Below are 13594 nucleotides of genomic sequence, written 5' to 3' on the forward strand. Positions count from 1 at the left end.
CGCCATCTTGTGGCGTCTTTTTGTAGGTGTCGACTCCAAGCATGGGAACGCACAAAATAAATGTTCATTTGACAGACCACATCAAACTCGGTCGCGGTAGGAATGTCTTTACTGTTTTGTATATTTACAAATGATTAAACATTTTTTTTTAATTTCAGTCGGTAAAAATCCAAGACAATTCAGTCCCAAGTTTCTTTTTCTTCAAACGAGGAGTTTAGTATAAAACAATCCGACAGCAAAGGTGCTTCCTAAAAAAAAAATGATAACCCAATCCCAAGTTTTCTGTTACAGAAAAAGAATAATTTCCAGTCACTTCCAATCAGAATGGTGCGTGGAAAATGACGTGGAATAAATGCTGGTTGAAGCGTTCTGGAACTTCAGCCATGGAGAGGACATCGTCGGTCATGAGGTAAGCGATCGGGCCCACGCGAGTCCACACACACCTTTCGCAGAGTGCACCCTCGCGAGATTGCCCACTCGCCTGCACGGAGACAAAAGATCCACAATAAGAAATAAATAGTCAAACTTTTTGTCTGTGGCTCCAAACGCAATAACGCTTTTTTAAGATTTTTTTTATTTTTTTTTGAAAGTTGCTGAATGTCCTTACATATGTCATCTGTCTTTTGAACATCATGAAAGCGGCCTCGGGCGTGATGCAGTTGGGACAGGCGGAAACGATGCACGGCGGCGTCTCGGCCGTTTTCAACGGAGCGCTGGGCATCACCGACTTTAAGAAATACTCCTGTCGATGATAAGGTAAATAAATGACTTTCACGTGGACGGTGTGTACAACATGCGAGCGTGTGATCAAGTCCTACGCCAGTCTGGGTGATGATTCGACGGATGCTCCGTGTGATGATCAGCGTCGTTTTAGCGCGAGTCACCGCCACATAGAGCAGGTTCCATTCATCGTGGGGGATTTTACCTGAGAGATCAAATTAGAAATGGAACCAAAAAAAAGTCAAATACAGTGGTACCTTTGGGTACAATTTTAATTTGTTTGCTTATTGAAATCTTGGCTGAAAACAAATTGACAAACTCACAAAAAGCAAAGTCGTTGCAGTGGTGGTGGTTGTGTCTGGAGCAGGGAACGTTGACAAAGTCGTCACTGACCATCACGATTTCAAATTCCAGGCCTTTAGCTTTGTGGACCGTGCCAAGTATGAAGTCTGGAAGAAAGCACAAAATATTAATCGACTACAATGTTTAGGTTTTTTTTTTCCTTTTAATTGTCATAAAGTGCATACCGGCTTTTTTAGGGTTGACTTCCGAGTGCCTCCTCAGACTCCTCACCAGATCGGGGATGCGACTTTTGTATTTGGCCACAATTGTGATCTTGGCCTCCAAGTCTCGGTCCTCGGTCTTGAGAGCGTAGAGCTTGAGCGCCTCAAAGGAGTTTTGTTTGATGTTTGCAAACGATCCAATGAGGTGGTCCCTGATCACTGAGAAGGAGAACGACAATCATTTCCTCAGCTAGCGCAAACGGAGCAAAATGCTGTGTGTGAGCCTCACGTTTGCGGTTTTCTTTGTCTTCCATTAGGTACCAAATGTCCTTGATCTTATTCAAGCCGATGTTGTCCACGCCCTGTGAGGTAAAGAGAATCTACAGTGAGCTAGAATGACACAAACGTCACTCAAATCTGTTTTCTTTTTTTTTTTTGGCAAGGGGGGGGGGGTATGTAACGGCAGCAATAGCTCAGACTATAACGGGGGTGGGCAACGTATGGCAGGCGGGCCACATATGGGCAGCACCGTTCTTTAATCTGGCCCACAATTGTTTGCAACTTTTTAATTCTGATTAAAATTAAAATAAATTATTTGATTCAAATTACATTACATAAAATATCATTTAATTATTATAATTAATAAAATAAAGACTAGTATTAAAAATATCATTTTACCTCAAATAAATCAAAAGATGATGAAACGGTAATTCATATTGTAAAAAAAATTTATTCTGTGGGGTAGGCGAATTAAAAAATGGCGTGTATAGACAAGACACTCACGCCTACGAAGTAGATGCTGCACTCCGTGTTGGCCTCGGTCAGCCGCACGGCTTCGCTGAACACGCCCAAATTGCACCTGAACAAGATGGCCGTGTTTCCCTTGCTCGGACTCTTCCCGTTGGCGACATCCTGCTGAGCTTGTGCGGATTGCTCATCAAACACACCGCCTGCGAAATGTGCAAGAAAATTGATCACGTATGTTGGAGAGAAAAAGGACCGGTTATTTTCGCGTTAGCCGTTTACCTTTCTGCCTTCCGCCAACGAGGATTTTGTGGACGTTCTTGCATACTGTGAGGATGCTAGCACCGACGAAAGCGATCTCGGCGCCAAAGCGGAAACTCTGGACGATAGAAGATGACTTAACGGCGACGTAAAAAAAGTATTTTTTGAATAGTCTGTGATTGTGTGCGCAAACCTGCGTTAGGTAGTAAATGTGCGTGTGCTCCACCGTCTGCAACGCATTAATGGCTCCTCTGAAGGTGTAAATCTGCTGGTGGGGATCGCCGACCAGCATTTTGCCACATTTCTGGATCAACAGCACGTCCATGATGCCTGAAGAAGAGAGCAGACGGGAGGGATGAAGGAAAGCAACGACGACAAAAGGAAAGAAAGTGACTCGTTGAGGGACACACTCGGCGTGCAGTCCTGCGCTTCGTCGATGAAAATCACGTCGTATTGGTCGGAGAGGCGGACCTTTGGCTTTTGGAGCTGCCATAACTTGAGGTAACCTGGCGGAGAAAAGAACCATTTTGAATTATCCGAAATACACACACCACAGAAGATAAGTCATTGTTTTACCGTCGTGAGTCATACGGTAGCTTTTTTCTTCCGTCTCATTGAGGTCCTTCATTTTGGTCCAAATGTTCCTTGCATCTCGGACGTACAACTACACGTGCAAAAAGATGAATGAACATTTAAGCAATTCACTTTTTTCCACACCCATCTTGACTCCTCACCTGTTTTTCTTCTTCAGTTATGTGCGTTTTGAGTCCTTGAAGACTCACTTGCGCGCTAGGCACGTGACTCAAGCCGATGGTCTCGTCAACGGAAGCCATGAAGCTGTTAAGAGTCGTGGCCACCACTTTGGCCTTGGCGTACCCCCCTCGGCCTTTGGGCAGGACCGTGTTGATGAAGAATGCATTCAGATTAAAGGTGAGCTTCTTTTGGTACCTTTTGACACAGAAATGAAATCTCAAAATCGGAATCCGTATGAATTTGGACATTTCATGGCGCACGCTTCTCACAAATTTCCGATGTCTCTATAGGCCATCGAGTGGACAGTCTTGCAGTCCACGTTGGGCGGGAAACGTTGCGAGGCCTCGCTAGCCACCGACTTGTTGAAGGCGACGTAGAGGAAGCGGAGGTGCGGCCGCTGCTCGGCGTACTTGATCAGCGTGGTCGTCTTCCCCGTGCCTTTGACGCAAAAGGTGTGTTAGCCGGCGAGATTTGATTTGTTCTCGAAATTTTAAGTGTGAAAGTTCACCGCACCTGCAAAAGCCACAATCTTCACCAAGTGGTCTTTCTGAATGTCGTGGCTGAGGATGTGCAGCTGTTCCGAGGTCATTGTCATGCGTGAGCCCCTGGCAGGAAAGCAAAAAGATGCCTTGGTGAACATTCAAGCCACACAAAATAATTTTAGTTGGAATACAGACCATTTCTTGATCACATTACTTATTTTGAGTATTGAAATCACAAAACTGGTCTCACCTGTCATCCGGGGAGCAAACAGAAAAGGGTCCGTTCTCTCTCAGGTGAAGAACATAATAGATGTTGTAATGCAACCTGGGAAGCAACCCCAAAAAATGTTAAAGAAGATATATTACTGTATTACTTTCTACTAGTAGCTTTGGCGCCATCTTGTGGCATATTTAGACAAGTCAATTTTCCATTGGGATAGAAAACAAACAAACAAAAAGATTCCGTATTAACGGCCTCACCTCTCGCTAATCTTAACCTTGTGCCTCACGGCGGCGAGCAGAACCGTGGCCATGTGACTGAGGAACTCGGTGACGGCGCCGTACGACATGCAGCCCTCCAGCAACGTCACCAAAGCCTGCACGTCGTCGACGCTCTCACTGAGGAGTAATATCACCGCCATGGCTGCAAACGGGTTGGGGCCCTTCGGGGATTCAAACACACGTTACCGAAACGTTTCCAGACAAAGCGCATACTCCATAAATTGTGAGAGTGTGTCAGCCGAACCTCGACATCCAGATTTTGACACTTGGGCACATTCCGAATGCGTAATCGGATGGAGGCCTCCGCATGAGGAAAAAAGCGATGTTTCTTCACACGCTCCAGAACTTCCGTCGGATTCACCCTCTCGCCGAACTTATGTTGCGCCAATGAACTGTCCTCCGACAAAGAGCCTCGATTAACATTTGGAAAGCAGGAGAGACAAATGCTACTTCACAAATAAAAACTAAATAAACTTACATAACAAGGTTCCGGATGCCGTGCTGTGACATTGCTGGCTTTATGATGCCGCTCTTGATCAATGAGGAGGTCACCTCCGCCACTGTGACCTCTTCATGCATCATGTAGCGATAGTATTGTTTCTTGAATGGCATAAACTGGAAAAAGGAACAACCAAGAGTATAGTGCGCGGGCTGCACATTGCAAAGGGGTAGGTTTACCGTTTATATTTTCTCATTTAAGGACAGGATAGGCGAGGGTGGATCAATGGAAGGAAGTTAGGAAACCACCAGATTTTTTACAAATGAATGGAATATAAATGAGGGACTTTGCACCTTACGCCTCTTTGCAAGGCATTTTAAAGACTGTTGTTTTGCATTCCAAAAGAAAAAAAAACATTGTGGTTGTGGCGTGCATCCAATTTGGAGTTTCAGATTTAAAAGGCTTGAATAGAATGAGATGAAAGAAGGAGCTAAGATGAAAGATGGGTATCAAGGACGTTAAGGAAGGAAGGAGAGAAGGGATGGAGGGAGGAATGAAAGGGAAGGCTACTTTGGAGCCAGTTAAACCATGGGAAAAAAATTGATGTATCCCAACTTTTGTCCCACTTTATTTCCATCTTAGCGAAAGCCTTTGTGGCATGTCTCACCATGGCATCCTCAATCATGTCATCCCAGCGATGGCACACAAGTCTGGCGCTCCTGTACAGGTCTCGAGCCGGAAGGAGGCTGAGGACCTGCCTGAGCACCTCCTCCGGGAGGTCGTCAATACAACCCTGAGGTTGCAGAAGCTCCTTGCTGCTGCCTAGGAGACCGTAGGCGGCGTCGGGCAGGGCCTCCACCTCCGGCTCCTCGTACACCAACTTGTCAGAGCAGTCAAACTCCTCTTCAAACATGTCGGCCGTTATTCCCTCTAAGTAGTCGATGTCCTTGTTTTCAGGCTGTTCCTCGAGGTCTGAGGGCAACAAGACCTCATCGTCCTCATCCAAGCCAACCGCGTCTTCTGGTTCGCCGTTGAGTCCATTTGTGCATGTGGGGAAGCCGTTTTCAGCACTGGAGGTATCTGAGTCTGTCATGAAATTTTAAGAACACATTATTATTGTCTCCCATCACAACCCACGGCGCTGAACGCCATCACCAATCAACTGTCAAATGTAATTGAATGTAATCACCACATTTCTGTCTCTTGGTAGTCCTTGGGTTGAGACTGGAAGTGCTGCTCCGGCTTCTGCTTAAATTTTGGGGGTTGGTGAGGGCTTCGAGAGCCGCTTCACTTTTTTCTAGTTCGTCTGCATTTAAATGCCTCCTCTTTGCCCTCCCTTCGACAAATAAATGACGTCAATTCAAAAACACCACCATGACAACAAAATCCATTCGACTTGTGTTGGAGACTTACCTTTTACAGCTACTTCCATAGTCTTTTCTTTTGTTCAGCATGTACAGTACCTGGATTTGATCAACAACATTTAGTGCTGCTATTAACTATTGAAAATTGGGAGGTAAACGTTTGCAAGCGCCCATAACACAGATTATAATCGAGTCACCTCACGTAGTGAAAGTATTTTTACTAGAAATAAATGCGTGTTATGATCGTGCCGTCACTCTGTGTTAATTTCAAGTTAAGATAAAAAAAGAAGTCGAAGAGTTGTTTTGGCGGAAGTGATCTTGTCGGACACGCTTGGTAGCTTTCGTCTTTGCTTTAAGACGCTTACTGCCGTCGTGTGGAGAGAAGGTGTAATAGCATTCTATTTTTTTTCCGTTATATTTTTTTGAATTGACGTAATTCAAAGTTCGATTACATTTAATCTTATAATTGCTTGCCCAAGTCATAAAAATAAAGTGTAATTTTTTTTGTTAAAATGGTTAATGGGGCTAAAATAAGTATAATTTGCATTTTCATTAATTTCTAAAATAATGGTATATTGAGTAAACTAACACCATGAGTGGATTACAATTATACTACATTTCAACTATATATTCAAATTCAAAGATTTTTTTTAAATAAATGTTATCATTTAATTATTAAAATTACGCATTTGTAGACATAAGTAGGGGTTGGAGATAACATTGTCATCCTTTTTTGGAACATTTAGCTCTTACTAGCAAAGCATTTTTTAAATCTTTATTGACAATTGAACATGCCCTGTGATAATACAGTACTGTATTTTTTTTTTAAATAGAAGATTCACACATGATCATAGGTAGTAATACATTTATTAATTAGTCAGCAAATTCTAGTCCCTGGGCTAAGTACAGCATCAATGTAAGGATGATTGTTCCACAGTAACTTTTTGTACTTTGTATCTTAGAGTTGAAATTGAGAGACAATGAAACCTCAGCGACAATGGAAACGTTAATGGATGAAATGACAATCAACACAGCACCGAAGCAGCCATTAACATTTGGAAAAAGAAGCACAAATATCAAACCATCAAAAGGCCTTCACCAATGAGTTTTTTAACTGTCATATGTGTCATAGGCAAGCCCCCTCTCTGTTTATTTTCAAAACCCGTTTGAAGACACATTTTTATTTGTTAGCTTTCCACTCAACACAAGACTGTTCCCGGTATCTGTTGTAAATGTGTTTTAATTTGTGTTCTTATTACCTGCTAATTTATATTCCACCATATGGAAAGCGCTTTGTTACAGCTCCATCTGTTGTGAAATGTGCTTTAAAAATAAAATTGTATTGTATATGTGCACGTCCTACTAAGTTAGTAACAATATGTTAGTGCGTGTTCAGGAATGTATTACAGTCACAAAACGTAACTTGGCCCACTAATAGAATGTCGTAAAAACCTGAAACATGATCTCGACCATACTTCCTATGACTGTGACTATTACCTGAAATGAAATATGGCGTGAACATTCAGAAACATGACATATGGGAAACAAACAACTACAGTAATATTTGTCAGCTTTTTTTGGACTTAGAATTTCACTTTGGAGGTTTTGCACATCATAGAATTTAAAATGGTCTTAAGGCGTTGGCTCCTATGTAATAATACTATTTCTGCCGCTGTTGTTTCACTGCTTGAGCACAGGGAGCTCCCTCGGCTTGAAAAAGGCCTGCACCATCCCCATGGCGAAAATGTAAACCTTGGCATCCACAACGATTTCTTCTTTCTTCAACAGCTCTACAGAATGAAACACAGGTAAAGAATTATTAAATACTATTTAAGCGTCCGGGCACTCATGCCAATAGCGTCAATCTGTAAGTAATTGATGCCGCCGCCAAATAAGGTTTAAAATTGCCTATAAATGTGACAAGATGGCGCCAAAGCAATACTTTTATCTTACACATGGCTTTGGCCTGAGTGCAAAAACAGCATCATAATAATAATAATATCTCACCATCTATTTTCGTCTGGAATTCATCTAGAGGTAAAAGAATGACTTCCACGAATTCTGAAAAAAATAAAAAATTATCTACCTCATTCAATGGGAGGATTATTTTGGAAAATATAATAGACTCAACTTACCGCCATCACCTGAAGAGAAACACAAGAGAAAAATTAGGTCAAAAAATGGAATCTTACACTGTGCTTTGGAATTGGTCAGCTCTGATGTCATGTGCGCCGCATTATTGTCACATGCTGATATGTTGTTGAAGCGAGTGTAGGGCAAACAAGAAAACAAAACTTCTCAGTCTCCCTCACCCAGCTGTTGTGTCGGGTTAATATTCTCCATTTCATCTCCATTGATGTTGACCATGACAATCTGGGTGGTGCAGTTGGACAAGCCGGGGTCCAGACAAGTCACTGCATTGCGCAACAACAAAATGTGTTTCCAGAGCGCCGAATTTGTAGCTCACCAAATGCAATAACGTATGTGATCATTAAACAACACCTGGCGTCACGCCGACGACTTCGCCTTTGTAGCCCGTTTCTTCCTTCAGCTCCCTCAGAGCGGCCGCCGCTGCGCTCTCACCTTCGTCGATCAAGCCTGAGCAGAGACAAACACTTTTAAAACTTCAACTTGGATTTAACGCTTCAACGTTTTTATAGAAATACCCTTTCAACGGTTTTCTCACCTGCAGGAAACTCCAGCGTGAAGCATCCCATCGGCGGACGAAACTGCTTCACCATCACCACGCAGTCTTTGTGCAGCGTCCTCTTCAGCAGCGCGATGATGCCGACACCTGCGGGCAAACCATGTTCAAGAGTGACTTCTATCCACTTGGTCTAAAAAAAAAAAAAAAGGTTTGAGAACCCCTCCCTGAACTACCATCTGCATCTGTGTTGGTTTGCCTAGTTGTCCTCCTCACAGTCTCCCAGATCCTGGTGGACGAACACATTAGGACACGACAGAAAAAATCTTGAGTGATACTTTATATCGTGGCAGAAAATCATCATCATGCCTGGTGTTTCCAGCAGGGTCCACATAGGTGGTCTTCTCCAGCTTCACCCATCTCCCTGATGCCAAGAGCTGGAACAAAAAGACACCATTTCATCCTCCTACATTTTCTGAGTGATCCAAAAGGCAACTGATGCGTTTACGTGCCATTGCACGGATGTGCAGATCTGACCCACTTATGCGACGTGACCGCGCATTCGCAATTCGTGTGGACTTGGAGTAACTGTAATACTTCGAAAAAGTCGCTAAAACATACCTCTTCTTTTACGACGTGTGGCGCTGTCGTCTCCTTGGAATCTTCAGTGTGGTTCATTGTATTTTCTGAAAAATGATCAATTCAAGCCACCATTATTCGATTAAGCCGTTGGATGTTTACGTTCAATTAAAATAACTTTGTTGCGTGGACCTATACCGGCGCAGCTAAACTTTACGCAGGCAATCAAGTTAACAGCGTGTCAATTTCGAACTTTAAACAGTCATGTGAATTGGGAAATATGTAAACTAGACTCACGTGAAACCACACTAACCAAGTCCGAGAAGACAATGACGTAGACGAGCGCTCATGCTGTTATTACTTCCGGGTACCGTGAACACCACCCGAAGTATCTCGTCCTGTAAAATAATTTGATTCACAATTCTAATGTTGAAATAATAATTATCTCCTTGTTGTCAGACCAAAAAAATAAATTGGGATTGATTTTAATTTTGTTTCCTGAAGTTGAGTCATGATACCGGAGACATTCTACAAAAAGATTATTCTCGTACGTGTTACAAAAGCAAAAACTAAATTATTAACTATGCACTTTCTATTGGTGTACTAATTGTCCACGTCAGTAACAAGTATTTAATTTAATCGTTGTTATTTTACTGCAAATCACTCCACCGTGAAGGTAGGATGATGATTTAGACTTAATGTGACGCTTTAACTTTTTTCTCATCTTAATCGTGGAACATTTCTGAAGATGAGTGTAACATAAAAATCCTTCCCCGGTAACGTTCCACTGTTGTTATTGCAATGTACTAGTCGTTTGTATGGTACCAGAAATATTTAAACACAAATATTGCATAAAATAAAGCAATGGGGGGGTTTATGATTGTCATAATATGAAATTAGTCTTCATTAATTTTAATAACGGAATTGGGGAAAAGGAATTCTAGACGTGCGCGGAAGATAATTATTAACGGACACTATTCCGCTACAGGAAGTTGCAGCATGAAGAAGGAGCAAGTTGCTCACTGTCAATTTTCTATCTGGTATCCAATATTTAAGCAACATACAATTAAAAGGTAACAACCTCATTATTTTTGTACATATGGCTTTGTTTCCGGCATCTTTTTTCTTGTCCATAACCAACTGTAGTTTCCATACATTATAACCTTATCATCATGTTTAGTGTTACTGTGCCATATGGCGTCCACTTTTATCTGTCATGCCCTCTTAATTCTGTTAATTAAGTTCCTAACCGTGTATTTATTCTTCTTATTTGTTTTTTTTGCAGTCTGATTCTTCCACTGCCTCAAAATGTAATAGATTATTTACTGGACGATGGGACACTGGTAGTCTCTGGGAGGTATGAAGCCCCACACAAAGACCTTAAGCACAAAATTATTCTTTTATTCCAAAATAACTGCTTCTTGCAATTGTTTTGCCTTCACAAGTGACCACATTGCACAGCAGACGCAAATCAACAACCATTCGGATTCTGAAGAAGACGTTCAGGTGATGGAAACTGTATTTGAAAAAATATTCAAGCCGATATAGCCATTTGGTCGCTCTTTTTATTGACTTTTGTCACTCCAGTGTCTTGCGTCTGTGGATTTGTGATGTGTTCATCGTGAATCTTTGTAACATTTCATTTCCTCTACGCCCCTGTAGTGGTCAGATGATGAAACAACCACCACAGTCACAGTAAGCAATTGAAACTTTCTATTTACGCGCACTTTTATGATGAACTTGATCCCTGTGTTTGTGTGTGTCGCCTCCAGGCTCCCGAGTTCCCAGAATTCACAGCCAAAGTACTGGAGGCAGTAAATGTTCTGGGTGGTCGTGTTTTTCCCAAACTCAACTGGAGTGCTCCAAAGGTAAAAACAAAATAACATTTAATTTTTATATATTGCTATAAGAATTGCAACCAAGTGTAATATTGTGTGTTCATTTTAGGACGCCAACTGGATTGCACTGAACAGCTCCCTCCAGTGTCAGAGTCTCAGCGAAATATTTCTCCTCTTCAAAAGCTCCGACTTCATCACCCACGACCTCACGCAGCCGTAAGCTGTTTACACGCCAACTGTAGCTTTTTGGACAGACCTATAAAGATGTACCTAATGTGTCATACCTCCTATTGTAATGAGACTAAAAACTGGATATTTTTTCTTTATCCTTCCTATTTGTGTGCAGATTCCTTCAATGCAATGACCAGGATTCCCCTGATCCTGTCATCAATTATGAGGTATTAAAATAGTACGAAATAAAGCCGTGTGCATTTGTTGTTAAATGTGCACTGCATTTTCTTCTCTCCTCAGCTGGTTCTGAGAAAGTGGAGCGAGCTGATCCCCGGCGGAGAGTTCCGCTGCTTTGTTAAGGAAAATAAACTGATTGGTAAGACCTATTAGCATACATGCAAATGTCATCATACATACTATAACTTTAGTTTTATTTTGTATTATACACCCAATTTCTCCCCCATTAATCTCATGTGCCGTCACAAAAAATGAATTTATAAAGTGCGTTTTAATAAGATCTAAATGGACAAGAAAATCAATTGCTAAAAGTTGGTTTAAAAATGCTTGAATAGAACATGCCAGATCAGTAGGTGGCGCCATAACACCTCAAATAAAATCCATACAGTTTCCACTCGGATTTGTTATATTTTTAATTGTGGGTGAACAACCCGATCATATATTACAGTATTTATTTCAGAAAAAAAAGTTAGCCCATTTCTGCTTGATGTGTCTATGTATACATCATTTAGTTTTTTTCTTCTTTTCTTTTTCTTCTTTCTTTTTCATTGTGTTGCCAGCAATCAGCCAAAGAGACTACACTCAGTATTATCCGCACATCTTAAAGCAGGAGGAGTCCATTATTCATGCCATGCACCACTTTTTTAGCCAGCACATCCAGTATAACTTCTTGGATGAGGACTGTGAGTATATATTTTGTCGTCTCATCAACTTTTAATGCCAAATTTGAGGACCGTATTGACTTGTTTTGCAGTTGTGTTGGACGTCTACAGAGATAGCCAGGTACGCATAAGCACATTTTTGACAAGCTAAGACGAAAGGAGGCTCATGGTTTTTTTTTTTTATTCTCTTTTATTGTATGGCCAATGCAAGGGGAGGGTGTGGCTCATTGATGTAAACCCATTTGGTGAGGTCACCGACTCCCTTCTGTTCACCTGGGAGGAGCTGACATCCGGTGGGGAAATCGCCCAGCAACAGGTTAGCCAGGTGCGCTATAAGCGTGATCCTGATGGCCTATACAAACACGCTGAGGTGTGTTGCAGGATGGGCCGGCTTTTCGCTACACCACCAGCGAGGTGACGGTGCAGCCCAGTCCCCGCCTGAGCTACCGAATCCCACGTGACTTTGTGGACCTCTCCACTGGAGAGGACGCTTTCAAGCTCATCGACTTCCTCAAGCTGGTGAGTGGATTTATCGAATGAATGCAGTGTGGAAGAGCAGCACACTAAACAACATCCCATCACATCCGGCATTTGGAAGATTCTTTTCAGGATTGATAATTTAATAATGTGTAATCATTGAAACATGAAAAAAAAAATATTACATGCATACGTATACCTTTACATGCTTTTCATTGCATTTTAAGCACATTGTTAATTCATCCAAATGGACTAAAAAAATATAGAGAGAGAATACAAAAAAAGAAAAAAATACTCTTCAAAAAAGATTTCTGATATTGTGCACTCCAGCGCTATGTTTTATTATCCAAATGTGATCAACTGAAGTTAAATTTAGCTTTTTTTTTAAGAGGGAAGTTTTCATGTTTGACTTTTTTTTTTTTTTTTTTGTTCCCTCTGGGAAACATGTAGGCTCAATTGGCGCACCTTCGCACACCTGCACATGCTGTTTATAGCCAAGATATTTTTACCGTTTTTTTTTTTTATGGAGCAAATGCGTAATTTTAATCCTTTTTTTGGCATACAATTTAACTAAGCTAGTGGAGTTAAAAATGACTTTTTTAAGCGGAAAGTGTAATTAAAAACATAACCAGCGGGACATATTTAATGCTTGTATTTAAAACAAAAAAAAAACAACTAAATGACTGTTTCTAACCCAACAGCAGAAAAGCCAACAAGAGGACGAAGAGGACCAGGAACCTCCACAGTGACGTTGACATTTCCTGCATGGCGTTTATCATGTGACATAAGAGAGAATTATTATGGTTAAGGTAGATTAGGTGTCGTGTCTGATGTCTACTCTTTTTTTTTTTCCATCTTAAATCCTGTCTTGTTTTTCCGACTGCACGCCCCCAGCACGAGTGCACCAGTGTGTTTTCAGTCTTGAACAAACATCTTTTTTAACACTAAAGCACTTGATCACCCAGTCACCTTTAATGCTTCTTTGCCGCCGTCCTCCCGTTCGTCCCGGCCAATTTAGTCCGAGCACTTCTGACACATTCATTGCCTCGATCTTTCAGCCCCCCCACCCAAAAAAAACCACACACACACACACTTTAATTTTAGTTTTTATGTGTGCTGTTTTCCCATCATGCATCTCTGTAGACCGCGGCACTACGGAACCCCATTAAACTTCTTGTCATTTATCGACTGAGCTGTCACGTCTGGTGCATGCCGCCAA

At 41.7% G+C, this 13594-nt stretch overlaps 3 protein-coding genes across 3 annotated transcripts; 1 reads left to right on the top strand and 2 right to left on the bottom strand.

The window, feature by feature from the left end:
- Nucleotides 1-91: 91 nt before the first annotated feature.
- Nucleotides 92-6101, bottom strand: fbh1 (F-box DNA helicase 1). The gene is made up of 21 exons (XM_088287724.1): nucleotides 5817-6101; nucleotides 5593-5739; nucleotides 5071-5489; nucleotides 4443-4579; nucleotides 4209-4356; nucleotides 3944-4125; nucleotides 3714-3788; nucleotides 3495-3586; nucleotides 3251-3419; nucleotides 2963-3176; nucleotides 2805-2892; nucleotides 2639-2734; nucleotides 2422-2558; nucleotides 2250-2346; nucleotides 2007-2173; nucleotides 1513-1585; nucleotides 1248-1442; nucleotides 1044-1169; nucleotides 819-925; nucleotides 608-742; nucleotides 92-481 (listed from the first exon to the last, which is right to left on the bottom strand). Exons 1-21 carry the CDS (start codon nucleotides 5833-5835, stop codon nucleotides 320-322), a joined length of 2985 nt encoding a protein of 994 aa, XP_088143850.1. The 5' UTR covers nucleotides 5836-6101; the 3' UTR covers nucleotides 92-319.
- Nucleotides 6102-6528: 427 nt separating this feature from the next.
- Nucleotides 6529-9281, bottom strand: nudt5 (nudix (nucleoside diphosphate linked moiety X)-type motif 5). Its single transcript, XM_088287725.1, is given in 9 exon segments — nucleotides 6529-7557; nucleotides 7775-7861; nucleotides 7864-7911; nucleotides 8080-8181; nucleotides 8270-8365; nucleotides 8454-8561; nucleotides 8648-8700; nucleotides 8781-8848; nucleotides 9033-9281. Coding segments are annotated over 9 exon segments (729 nt in total). The 5' UTR covers nucleotides 9090-9281; the 3' UTR covers nucleotides 6529-7447.
- Nucleotides 9282-9934: 653 nt separating this feature from the next.
- cdc123 (cell division cycle 123 homolog (S. cerevisiae)) lies at nucleotides 9935-13563 on the top strand. The gene is made up of 13 exons (XM_088287034.1): nucleotides 9935-10063; nucleotides 10276-10347; nucleotides 10436-10496; nucleotides 10653-10685; nucleotides 10763-10858; nucleotides 10938-11044; nucleotides 11175-11226; nucleotides 11300-11375; nucleotides 11797-11919; nucleotides 11991-12019; nucleotides 12110-12214; nucleotides 12280-12417; nucleotides 13077-13563. The coding sequence occupies exons 1-13, from the start codon at nucleotides 9990-9992 to the stop codon at nucleotides 13122-13124; spliced, it is 1014 nt and encodes a 337-aa protein (XP_088143160.1). The 5' UTR covers nucleotides 9935-9989; the 3' UTR covers nucleotides 13125-13563.
- Nucleotides 13564-13594: the final 31 nt, after the last annotated feature.

Source organism: Idiotropiscis lumnitzeri, chromosome 2 (assembly GCF_059441095.1).
Source record: "Idiotropiscis lumnitzeri isolate Australia: NSW breed Sydney's pygmy pipehorse chromosome 2, RoL_Ilum_1.0, whole genome shotgun sequence".
NCBI classification, from domain to species: Eukaryota; Metazoa; Chordata; class Actinopteri; order Syngnathiformes; family Syngnathidae; genus Idiotropiscis; species Idiotropiscis lumnitzeri.